This window comes from Podarcis gaigeae, assembly GCF_964106915.1.
Source record: "Podarcis gaigeae genome assembly, chromosome: 14".
NCBI lineage: Eukaryota > Metazoa > Chordata > Lepidosauria > Squamata > Lacertidae > Podarcis > Podarcis gaigeae.
In genome coordinates this window covers 42,756,792-42,769,494 of record NC_139690.1, presented here as the reverse complement: position 1 = coordinate 42,769,494, position 12,703 = coordinate 42,756,792, and the positions used below count along the sequence as shown (strand labels likewise).

Here is a 12,703-nt window from a genome sequence, read left to right as displayed (position 1 = left end):
TGGTGCCATGGAGCAAATCCAGGAACTTGTGCAGGAGTGGGGAGCCTTTGGCTTTCCAGTTGTTGCTGAACCACAATTCCCATCATCCTGGGTCATTGGCCATGCTTGCTAAGGCTGTTGGGACCTGTAGCTCGCTTTTGGAGAGTATTGGGAAACCTCAGTTGGTCCAGAATGCGGCATCATGGATGTTGGTGGCTGCTCATTCAAGAAGACTATATTATACTTTCCCTGAAACAACAGCACTGGTTGGCAGTTTGTTTTTGGGCGCCTTTAAAAGTCTTGGCAGTGGGCTTTTATGTCCTGGATAACTTGGGTCTAGGATATCTTGGGGATCGCCTCATCTTCCATCAAGCTGCTCACTGCTCGAAGTCTAGTAGAGAGACCCTTCTGTGCCATGATTATAGTGGAAGCGCAGTTGGGTGAGGCCTTTTCGGTGGCTGCACCCAATTGTGGAATACCTTTCCTGGTGATATGCATTGCATCTCCCTTGCGTTCTGCTGCTATTTGCTGAAGACGTCACTGTGCTAGCAAGCTTTTGTGTTGCAGAGCAGGTATTTTTTTTTTTTTTTGGTATCAAAGTTTGGCTAAGTAAATTAGCATGCAATACTTATTCCAGTTCATTGGCAGAGCCAGGGGCCATGTTCACCTGCCAGGAATGGGTCACAGCCTGTTTCTCTTCACCGCTTGTCATTCACGTTCTCTTCTCTTCTGGAACATTTTCCCTCTCTTCACACATGGTGAATGGTCCAGAATTCTAAATGTGCTTTGGAAATCGGCTACTTGTAAAACTACAAATGATTGCCACCACCCCCTCTTCTGAAGCCTGTTGCTGTTGGCAAAGCATGTTAAGCCGTCTGTAATTTGGGAAGAAATCAAAGAAGTGTTATAGAAATAAAAACAAAAGAGTTGTTTCTTAACCTTTTGAATTTCCAGTTAATAAGGAAGCTCAATTTCCTTTGATTTTTGCAGATGCCTTAGCTGCCTGCAATTATTTGCCGCAGTCGAGAGAGAAAATCATTGCTGCGCTTTTCAAGGCACTTAACTCAACAAACAATGAACTCCAGGAGGCAGGAGAGGCTTGCATGAGAAAGGTTTGTGGCACTGAAACAAAGCTGCTTTGTACTGACTTTTTTTCTCTGCTCAAGAGCTGAGTAACAAGGAAGCTGTTTTGCCATTGGGATTAATGGCTGCTCTGTTTATATGTCTGTTTGCATGATGCCAGTGTAATTGGGGCGCCATGAAGTGGGTTATTTTTTTAAATGGCTTGATCTTGGGCATAGAAGTTCTTTGCTGCCTCTCAAATGTGTACAACCACTTTCCAAAGAAAGAACAACGTTGTTCTGGGGCACTTTATTGATGTCTTGCTGTTACGGGCCCCATAATCTTGGGAGTGGGCAGTTGATGTCATAGCTATAATGCAAACTGAGTGTTTTTAATTATGCTACCTAAATTGCTAATGTAACTATTGATTGCTGCTTAAAACCTGCACTGTACTTGTATTGAACAGTAGGGCTGAAAATACATTAAAACAGTAAGCAGGTGCTGGGCCCCGCAGACTTTTATAGACAAAATATTGAAGCGGAAGTCTTTTCAAAAGATTTAGAAAATTGAGTTAACTGTCCTACATCTTGATGGCAGGGTTTACGTGGCCCAAGAGGCCACTGTAACTAGTCTTGCCATTAACCAGATCCATTGTGACACCCACCACCAAGGAGTGATAATGACCCATGCAAGATGGAGTCCAGTATGTCTGGGGTTCTGGAATAAACTGTAAATGCAGACCAAGCAAGGGCCTTGGGCAAAGACTAAGGTGCTGGGTTGGGACCATAATGAGCAGTCCTGCAGTTGTGGCACATTGTTTCAGCAGAACTCTATAGTCTGGGCATCTGACCTGGTGGCTTTTTCTGCAGCTGTTGGCTTCTTCTAGGCAGTAAGGTTTCAGGATTTGGGGACTCTTTTGAATAGGTCTTTCCTGATCCTCCAAAAAGTTTGGCCCACTCACCAGAGTCCTGATGGCACAGTTACCTTTCTGGGAAGGACTAGGGATTCCTGGGCTGGGACCACGGCAGACATGTAAATGGAGCAGGCTGGTTTGTTTTTGCGTATGTCCTATGTGGTTTTGTTTGTATTCTGCCTTTCTATTGAACTCAGGGTGGCACACACAAGATTTCCAGGTGGCCTTCTATCCAAGGACTGTCCACACCCAGACTTGTTTAGCTCCAACAAGCTCTGACACAAGTGCATAGCTCTGTGATATCAGACGTTTGTCCTGTTGGAAATATGGGTCTCTAAAGTTGCTTATTGCTTTATTGGAGGAATCTTCCTTCCACGTGGAGAATGTAACTGCCAGTGTGAAACTTTTTCATCTGTGACCCAATCCAAATGTATCACAAGCCATGGTTTGCTTTTCTTAACCAGAGTTAAGTTGTTTTTTTTAAACCCAAACCATGTTTAAAGACTTGAGGCTAACAGTTTGATTCCCCAGCCATTGCAGTCTTTCTGCTTGCAAGTGGTTTCTCTGGTTATCTGCTGCTACATGCATTCTGGAATCAGCCTTTGTTTAACAATTTCAGTCATGGGGTTCCACTCTGTTTGGGATCTTTACTAACATTAAGGCAAGAAACCATAGTTATGTCTGCACTAGGCCTGTGTACTTCATTTCTCAAAAGTCACAATTATTTCAGTAGGGTTTTTTTTTCCTTTCCACTCTAAGGATGCTTTAAACTTGCAGTCAAAAATACCAGCTCACGTAAATGCTTGCATGGAAATACTTTTATGATGTTGCTTCTGTTACTTCCTGTCAGTTTTTGGAAGGTGCTACGATTGAAGTTGACCAGATTCACACGCACATGAGGCCTCTGCTTATGATGTTGGGTGATTACCGAAGTTTGACGCTAAATGTGGTGAACCGCCTAACTTCAGTGACTCGACTGTTCCCTAACTCCTTTAATGACAAATTCTGCGATCAAATGATGGTAAGAACATGGAACCGCTTAAATGATTTTTAAGGAAATGTCACTCTGAAATCGAAAGTTTCAAAGAAGAGGCTTAAAAGCTATTTAATAGATTTGTACAAAGAATCTTCTTCTCTCCTTAACTGTGTCTTAATTGGGTGTCGGATGTGGGGTGGGAGGAGGAATCTGGAGTACGTGAATCTTCAGTTGGAAGCTGAATGTGAACTAGTTGGCTTTAAAAAAAGTGCTGCTAAATTGAAATGAAAGCATGCCCCCCTTTTAAAAACAACAAACCACAAAATGTCAGGCTACTTTGGCAAACATTCATAGACTTGGCAACTTTATTTCTAATGCTATAATAAACATCCAGTATGCATGAACAAGTACGTGTCTTTAACCATTAGAATCTGCTCCACCTTGTTATTTATGTTTGATGCTGTTGTCCAGTTGTGCCAAATAAAATAACATCCAAGAGTTTAACAGCCACTAGCAACCCAAAAACTGAAACTGGGAACTTGCAGCTAGGCTCCTAAAGAGAATCGACAAGCCAGTCTCTCTGACCTCACCCCCACCTCCAAATTTGGTCTGTTATGTGGAGGATGTTACCGCTGCCACCTCTTGCTCAATTTTTGCAGCTCAAATGAGCTCTTCCAGCAGAGCTTGAATACTGGAATGTCAAGGGTAGCTGGAGGTGGATTAGTAGCAAAGGTAAAATCCTGGCCAGGGACTCTTCCAGTGGAGGTTCTAGTCATAGGGGCTAGAGGCACAAACAGAATATTCCAACTGGAATGGAATCCCTGTTCCTTGCTGTTCTGCTTAGGCGTCTGCCTTTCCCTTCAACCTTGGAAAAACTTTGCTGGCTTTAGATGTGTGTGTGTAAAATTACTTGTGTGAGCCTTTTGCAGTATTACAAGAACTTAATGCTAAGCTGAAGCTGATTGGTCTGAGATTTGTGGCCCCTAAGTAGTGGCATGGCCGGGTGGCAGGCACTGAACTGAATGCTTCCTCTCGCCTCCACCGCTGCTGCCCTTGCCACTCACCCTCATTCCTTCTTGCACCAGGCACAATGGGGAACTTAGATGTGACCTTGTTCACATGGCATGGCACAGCTGGAGACAACATGTGTTTGTCATCAAGCTGGGGGTTTCTTCATGGCTTTAGGATGTAGGTCTTGAGGTGAGCTAAGGCCACTTATTAGAATGAGTTCCGCATCAGGGAGCATGCAGCAATCTTCTCATAGCTTCCGGCTGGACAAAAGATCTCATTGACTTCTTCTACCTGGGCAAAAATGAAAAATGTCTTGGCTGCAAAGCCCCCAGTGTCTGTAGATAGCAGTCTTGCCTCTTCACTTAACCCCCCCCCCAATGAATACAATTTCAGCTTGCTCCAAAGTATTATACAAAGTTTCTTTATTGTAAATAATTGCATGGGCCATGCTTAGCTAACAGAGGCTGTAAGAAAGCAGGAAATAACTCTCGATATTGGATTCCCCCACAGCAACACCTGCGTAAATGGATGGAAGTGGTAGTTATTACACACAAAGGAGGACAGAGGAGTGATGGAAATGTAAGTTGATTCCGTTCTTTTTCTGGGGCATGAAGCCAAAGCAAATGGGATGAAATGTTGGGGAGACTGTAAACGCTAGCTGCTTCCTTTCAGCGAACTACATACCTGCTTAATGAATGTCTTTGTATGTGCGTGTATGAGATAGAAAAATTCTTAATGCTTTTACAGAATTGTTACGGATGATGCTTGATGTTCACCTACTCTGCGGTAGCCGCGCTCAATCTTGTGGGATGCTAGCTGCTGAATTTTAAGTGTGGAGGAAGACCTTAAGAGTGCACCCTGTTGTAGGGTGAATTGAGGTTGTGCTTTATATGAAAACTTTTGGTTGCACCCCTAGTGATTTCACTGGCAATCCATCCCAGTTCATTGGATTCAGCAAGAAGCACAAACACTGTCATTAACAGAAATCCATCCTTAAGAAAAACACCTTGACCTGTTAGAGATTCCCCCCCCCCCGCTCCAAATCAATGTTACTGGATGTTCCACGTCTCTTGCAAATGAGCAGCATGTACCATTCTCCCATCCCTTTTTGCAGGCTAAATCTTTGTGTGTGTGTATGTGTGTATATATATATATATATGCTTTCGTAGATTTTCACGGGTACAGGAATGCAGGTTTTGGTGTCCTCGGGTGTCTTCCCGTGTAAAAGTTGGGGTGTCTAGGCGACGTTTCGACGAGGTCTCACTCGTCATCTTCAGGCTGGTGCTTTCGGCTTCTTGTTACTGGAACAGAGCGGGATCTCAATGTTTGAGTTCCTATAAATACTGTAGAGGGGGTGTGGTGTCTAGCCTCCAATGTTCTGGGCAGAGAGGAAGTTCCCAGGCTAGTGTGCCTTTTCTTCTTTTGTTCCTTAATTACTTGAGAGATACCTTGAGTGATTTCTTGAGTGATATCCTGAGTACCACTTAGGTGGGTCATTAGGTGTGGATTAGTTGCTAAAGTCTTTGTGTCTTGACCTCTTGAACTTTGTGAAGAGTTTTCCTGAGAAGATGGCTGTATTGCACTTAGTTGTGCTTTGGCTTGGCTTCGTGTATAGGGGCGAGCTGTGGTTTTGTGGCTTGTGTCAGCCAGATCTGTGTAGGGATTGCAGGGGGGTGCAGCATCCGGAGGACAAACAAACAGACGAATAAATGCACGTATCGCAGAACACAAGAATGCCGTCAAAAAAGAAGAAAAAACTTCCTCTCTTTTCCAACACATGAAAGAAACAGGACACGAAATTAATTTTGCAGATTCCAAATTGCTCTTTAACACGGAACATCACCACAAGAGAATAATCATGGAAGCCATCGAGATAGAGAAACACCCTCACAACATGAACAAGCGTGACGACACATCCCGCTTGCCAGACATCTGGAAATTAGCCCTCCCCACAAAAACTGACACCAGATCCAGAGGCACACAGAACGCCAACACCAATCAACCACACCAGACCCAAACCCAGACCCTCTCCACAGATGAATTACTGACACCATCCAGTAGCCAATCCATGGTGGCACCTCCGGATGCTGCACCCCCCTGCAATCCCTACACAGATCTGGCTGACACAAGCCACAAAACCACAGCTCGCCCCTATACACGAAGCCAAGCCAAAGCACAACTAAGTGCAATACAGCCATCTTCTCAGGAAAACTCTTCACAAAGTTCAAGAGGTCAAGACACAAAGACTTTAGCAACTAATCCACACCTAATGACCCACCTAAGTGGTACTCAGGATATCACTCAAGAAATCACTCAAGGTATCTCTCAAGTAATTAAGGAACAAAAGAAGAAAAGGCACACTAGCCTGGGAACTTCCTCTCTGCCCAGAACATTGGAGGCTAGACACCACACCCCCTCTACAGTATTTATAGGAACTCAAACATTGAGATCCCGCTCTGTTCCAGTAACAAGAAGCCGAAAGCACCAGCCTGAAGATGACGAGTGAGACCTCGTCGAAACGTCGCCTAGACACCCCAACTTTTACACGGGAAGACACCCGAGGACACCAAAACCTGCATATATATATCCAGAGGCACACAGAACGCCAACACCAATCAACCACACCAGACCCAAACCCAGACCCTCTCCACAGATGAATTACTGACACCATCCAGTAGCCAATCCATGGTGGCACCTCCGGATGCTGCACCCCCCTGCAATCCCTACACAGATCTGGCTGACACAAGCCACAAAACCACAGCTCGCCCCTATACACGAAGCCAAGCCAAAGCACAACTAAGTGCAATACAGCCATCTTCTCAGGAAAACTCTTCACAAAGTTCAAGAGGTCAAGACACAAAGACTTTAGCAACTAATCCACACCTAATGACCCACCTAAGTGGTACTCAGGATATCACTCAAGAAATCACTCAAGGTATCTCTCAAGTAATTAAGGAACAAAAGAAGAAAAGGCACACTAGCCTGGGAACTTCCTCTCTGCCCAAAACATTGGAGGCTAGACACCACACCCCCTCTACAGTATTTATAGGAACTCAAACATTGAGATCCCGCTCTGTTCCAGTAACAAGAAGCCGAAAGCACCAGCCTGAAGATGACGAGTGAGACCTCGTCGAAACGTCGCCTAGACACCCCAACTTTTACACGGGAAGACACCCGAGGACACCAAAACCTGCATTCCTGTACCCGTGAAAATCTACGAAAGCATATATATATATATGCAATACATGAAATAATTGTTGGAAATGAAAGCAAGACTACTATTGGAATGAGATTGTGAAGAAAGCTGGGGAAATAATGCTTAAAAGGCCGAGGCTTGTTCAATGTTGTACCATCAGTTTTCTTAGATATTATCAGCCTATTTGTGTTGGATGTTAGGGTTCCTCAGGTTACAATCCCTAGTAAGTACTAGCTTACTGGTACCTGAAAGTTTTCAGGCATTGTTAATTTCTTGATTTTTCGTGTGCATGTGTTTAATTCACCCAGGAGCTTCATTGGCACAAGACTCGGTGAATGAGAAGGAGTTGGGTCAACCCCCCCTCTAATGCTGGACTTTTGCAGCCTCTTTTGACCAGTAGTAGTTGTGCAGTAGCAGCAACTCGCTCTGAACTACGTGTGCTCTTTCATGTAAACGAAAAAGTTCTGTTGCAGACTCTTAATGTTTGAATATACATATTTATCTATAATTCATTCTTTAAAAGGGGGAAAGAGTGAAGAGGCTTGACAAGGCAGTGTCTGAATATGGTTTCAGTCTGAGTGTGAACATTTGGCTGTTGTTAAAAGCATTGTATGTGGTGATGTGGGAATACAGGCGTGGTAAAACACCATTAGTTAATAAACACTTAGAAAGGATACACCACCTTTTGAAGCGTTGCCGCATTATGCGCTAGGCTTGGAATCTGCCTAGCCCCAACTGCGAAGTATGGCACAGTCTATTAAGCACTGTTCCACTTTAGCAAAATCCTTCCCCCCACCACCCAAATATACCTGCAAGGCTTTAGGAAGACAGGAGCTTGGTAATTTGCCTCAACAAGAGTCCAAAGGGTGCTTCTGGATGAGGCTAAAGGCCCATATATTCTAGCATCCTGTTTTTCACGGTGGCCAGCCAGTTGCTTCCAGAGAGCCCACAAAGAGGACACGAAGGCAGTAGCCCTACATTATTCCTCCCTAGCAATTGATATTTCCAAATCTGTTTCCTCTGAACCTGGCATCCTGTATAGCTAGCATGGTTGATACCTGCTTTTCTGGTGGTGGCACTTGCCTGCAAACTGGCATGTTTTGATTTGGCTGTTCACTTTGTGCCAGGGGTGGCCCACATCGTCCTCTGCAGATGTTGCCAACTCACCATATGTGACCATTGCTAGATCTTGCTGGGGCTGATGGGAGTTGTAGTCCAAAACATCTAGAGGGCGCCATGTTGGCTACACTTGGACATGCCTAGCATACATGATCTAATCATGTTGTAAAGGGCCACCACAGGTAAGTATTCTTTTTCCTGTAGTTGGCGGCATAAATGCTTGCCTGAGAGTGACTTCCTGCTGCCTCAAGATGGCCGTAATCTGAGAAACTTTAGCAATGGTATTTTAGCTCATGTAGGCTACATAGACTGTGCTATTCCTTTATATCTGGCAGTGTGCAACCACTTAAAAACACAAATTCTTCCATACATCGCAGTAGGTGCAACTACTGCTAACAGCCAGGCTTTAACAGATGCACTTGCCATGATGAGGGTGACACAACCCTCTGGGGAATGTGATACGCAGCCAGCCGCCCAGGGTGGAACAGGAAGCACTCTTAACCAACCTTCTGACTCTGGAGCAGGAAAGGCAGAGGAGGGAAACTGGATGCTCCTGCTTGGTCCTTTGTCCAGTGGTGTCCAGGCAACCCTTCTCTTGCCAGATGTCCTGTTGGGAAAGGCCAATGGTGGGAAAGAAGGGTTGGGCAGTGCTGCTCAGGGCACTTCTTACCAGCGTTGCCCAGTCTACTCTTCTAAACAGGAAAACCCAGCAGTGTGTGTGTTTGTGTCGGGTGACATTACCTGGGGTGACTTCGAGAAGCTTTGCCCAACCTGGCGTGCTTCCCCCACATTTCTGTTTGGTAGGGGAGAAGGGGATGCTGGTGCCTACAGCCTTGACCAGCAAGACCACTCAAAAATCGCAGATCCCCATTAGCAGCTGGGGCTTTAATCCTGTAAGCACTTGCCACTGGAGTTAGTCTGGCCCAACAGCAGTCTCAACTACTGTTCAAATGTGGAGGTGTGTGGCAGAACTGTTCTAGGCATTATCATTTGCATCGCTCATGGTGAATTCCTGCCCTGACAGCTATTGGGAATCAACTGTGGCTATCATAGTAAGTTTCCCTTCCTTCTGCTGCCACTAGTGTTGACTCTGGGGGAGGAGTAACCATTCAGAGAGGGGGAGTGGGGGACTGGGCACTGGACATGGGGGTGCTCCCCTTGCTCCCCCCCCCATGAGGTGAAACGCAAGTATATTTTAAGTGCTGCTCCGTCGTGTCCCTCCTGTTTTTGTGTGCAAAATACGGCTCCATGCTGTGGACAGTGAAGATGTGACTTGGGGTTGCTTCATTGTCGTGAGAAGTCTAGCAGGCGCTTTCCCTAGCCTTTCGCTTTCAGCCTTTCCACTAGCTCTTCAAGTGGAGCATCCCTCTGGGAGTTCCCCCAAAGTCTCAACATCTGAAGCAAAGCCACCCTGTTTGCAAAGCAATAGAAATACTGCGCTTTCAGGAAAACGTAACTTGGAAATTTTAAGAATGCTGTTCTCTCTCCCACCCCCACCCCCCGTGTGTGTGTTTTTGTGTGTTGGGGCAGACTTTACCCAAATCCTTAATCTCCTTTCATACCAATTAAAAACAACAACAACAACAAGGTTCTTTATTGCTTTAATATGTATCTGCCTGCAAGAGGTTTGCATTCCCCGTGCTAATTAAGCTGTGCTTCATGGCTTCATGGATTATAAAGTTGGCACTGCTGTATTGGATACCGTTGACAGCATGATCATATGCATGCAGCCATTGTGTTTAGCTGCAGGCATGCATTAAGAGTGTCTCCTTCAAATTGGCTAAAAATGGATTGTTCTATTTGTCACTTTTTCTCCAAGGAGCTCAAGGCAGATCCCCATTCTCCCTATATTGTTCTCACAGCGATCCTCTCATATAGATTAGGCTTGTGGCTGTGCTTGAGCAGTCACACCTGAGTTTCATAAGATGTGATGTGAACAAGCTTTGTTCTATGCTATGGCTTCCTTCCTTGCTTTGTGCAAGCCAGGGATTCACCACCTTACTAGAGTCTTCTGCTATACTGAAACCAAGAAACTATGGTTAATGGTTTCCAAACAGGACAAGGTATTTAGTGAATTGTACCATGATTTCATAGGGATGCGGGTGGCGCTGTGGTCTAAACCACAGAGCCTAGGGCTTGTCGATCAGAAGGTCGGCGGTTCGAATCCCCGCGACGGGGTGAGCTCCCATTGCTCAGTCCCTGCTTCTGCCAACCTAGCAGTTCGAAAGCACGTCAAGTGCAAGTAGATAAATAGGTACCGCTCCGGCGGGAAGGTAAACGGCGTTTCCGTGTGCTGCTCTGGTTCGCCAGAAGCGGCTTGGTCATGCTGGCCACATGACCCAGAAGCTCCCTCGGCCAATAAAGCGAGATGAGGCCCCAGAGTTGGCCACGACTGGACTTAATGGTCGGGGGTCCCTTTACCTTTACCTTTACCTTTACCTTTACCATGGCTTCATATCTTGGCTTACTGGGAAGTGTTTAACTATGATTTCCTGGTTTGGATGTACCAAGAAACTAAAGTTAACTAAAGACTTCCTGGCTTATGCAAAGAGAAGAATGAAGCAACTGTATGTAGCAATCTTATCTTGTCTAATTCAGCCAATATAGCATCATCCAAACTTAGTCAGTGACTAATGTGCATTTTGAGAGTCCCTTCCTCTTCAGGCTGTTTGATAAGCTGCCCTACAAATCTCAGAAGATCCTGCTTCCATCCTCTAACCATTCACAGGCATTTTATGACCTTGCCATGACTTCATGTTGAGAAGTGGTAAAAATGTGTGCCTGTTCTCTCCCTGGTGGAAATGCTACTAAGCGCTGTTGTTAATTATTATGACGCACATCAGTTTTACTAGGTTAGCCCCAAAACACCTCTTAAAGTTTCATTTTAATTTTCATTAAAATGGTTTGTGAGAGTAATCAAACAGCAAAATACAATAATACAGTATGATGTAAAACTGTGGTTCTACTCGCTCAGTTGCTCACACATTTTCCACCTGCTCAAACACACCCATAGCTCAGTCAGTCTGTATCAACACCCATTTGCTCACACTTCCACTCAAAACACACTTTTCCTCACTCTCAACAATTACCTTTCCTCAGCACTCCTCTGGGTACATACATTATATAGAAATGCCATACTACGACCTTTTTTGCCAAGGGTATTGTTTGTGATTCCAGTTTGTTCTGTTCTACTCTATTGAGCATTGAAAGGTGGTTTGTTTTTCTGTTGTCTCTGTGGACATTTCCTGTCTCCCAAGATAATCCGAATGCCGCCTTCACTGTCCTGTTCATTCCTTAATATCCTTCCTCTTCCTCCTTGTGTGCAAGCTTTAAATATATATATAGATATATATATGGGAAGTTGTATGTATTCAGTGTGTGTACAAACAGCCAAAACAAAAAAAAGATGCTTTTCCTCCCCATCCTCAGGAGAGTATTTCCGAGTGCGGGAGATGTTCCTTGTCTCCATTCTGTCAGTTTGAGGTGAGAATCTAACCCTACTAAAGTCAGTTTCTGACTCTGCTCTGAAGCATAGCATATACACTTTTCTTTTGCATTTACGTTTTTGTGGTTGTCGTTGTTGTTCACGCTGTGAATTTTTGTTTTGTTTTGTTTCGGTTCAGCCTGCCATGGAAGGGGTAGAGGTGAGAACTTTCAGTGGAGGTGCCAGGAGGTTCTTTGTTTGGGTTTCGTTCCGTTCCTTTGTCTCTTTCTTTCTCTCCTTCTCCTCCTCCCTCTCTCTCTCTCTCTCTCTCTCTCTGTTTATGGTTTGTTTTGCTATGGTTTGTTAGCTGTATTTGTTATGTACTGGGCGAAGTGCATTGTGCCTTGAGTGCAGTGCTGTGACTTGTCCTCTGTTGTTTGTCTGTGGCGGAGTTGTATCAGTAGCATTTGCTGTGACCTGTGGAAGGATATAAAGCATGTTTTCTTTTTTTTAATGAATAAATTAGGAAGATTTTGGTGCAGTTTCCCTCCCTCCCTGTACATACGTTGAGCGGAAGCCTTCTTGAGTTGCTAACATCTAAAAGGAACAGATTTCAAAGCAAAAACTGAGGCCCCACTCCTGATTCTAATGTCTGGCGGCTGTGCAGGCCTCTCTGTTCAAGTGGGGGAGACTTGTGCTTCATTCAGTTCAGGAAATGCAACCACCTTGCTAGACCTAATGTAGTGTGTGTATGCATGCACAATTTCTTGCCCCTTTTCCTTCTATGGTGTTTGTCATAACCCTACATAAGAAACTACCCAAATGGTCAACAGGAGGTTTGCTGCGTTGGGGTCTGTGGAAGAGCTCGGAGGTCAGTGGCTGATGACCTTTGGGACTGGTGAGGCAGAATGCAGGGAGTCTGAACCATAAGTGGAACAGAGCCAATGGGAAGTAGAGCCAGATAATTCTAGTTTTGTTCCCATCCTCCTCCCTGCTAACTTCAGCAAGGTCAACATGGAGACT

The 12,703-nt window shown here is 44.9% G+C and overlaps 1 protein-coding gene across 5 annotated transcripts in view; it reads left to right on the top strand.

The window, feature by feature from the left end:
- TRRAP (transformation/transcription domain associated protein) overlaps positions 1–12,703 on the top strand; it is a 163,684-nt gene that overhangs the window by 39,623 nt on the left and 111,358 nt on the right. For 2 of the 5 annotated variants that reach the window (XM_083711193.1, XM_083711192.1), the window contains exons 29-33: positions 970–1,091; positions 2,805–2,975; positions 4,452–4,520; positions 11,686–11,739; positions 11,880–11,900. In XM_083711193.1, coding sequence (XP_083567319.1) covers positions 970–1,091; positions 2,805–2,975; positions 4,452–4,520; positions 11,686–11,739; positions 11,880–11,900 — 437 coding nt within the window. The remainder of the gene's footprint in view (positions 1–969; positions 1,092–2,804; positions 2,976–4,451; positions 4,521–11,685; positions 11,740–11,879; positions 11,901–12,703) is intronic. The other 3 variants (XM_083711195.1, XM_083711196.1, XM_083711194.1) reach the window with 2 other exon arrangements.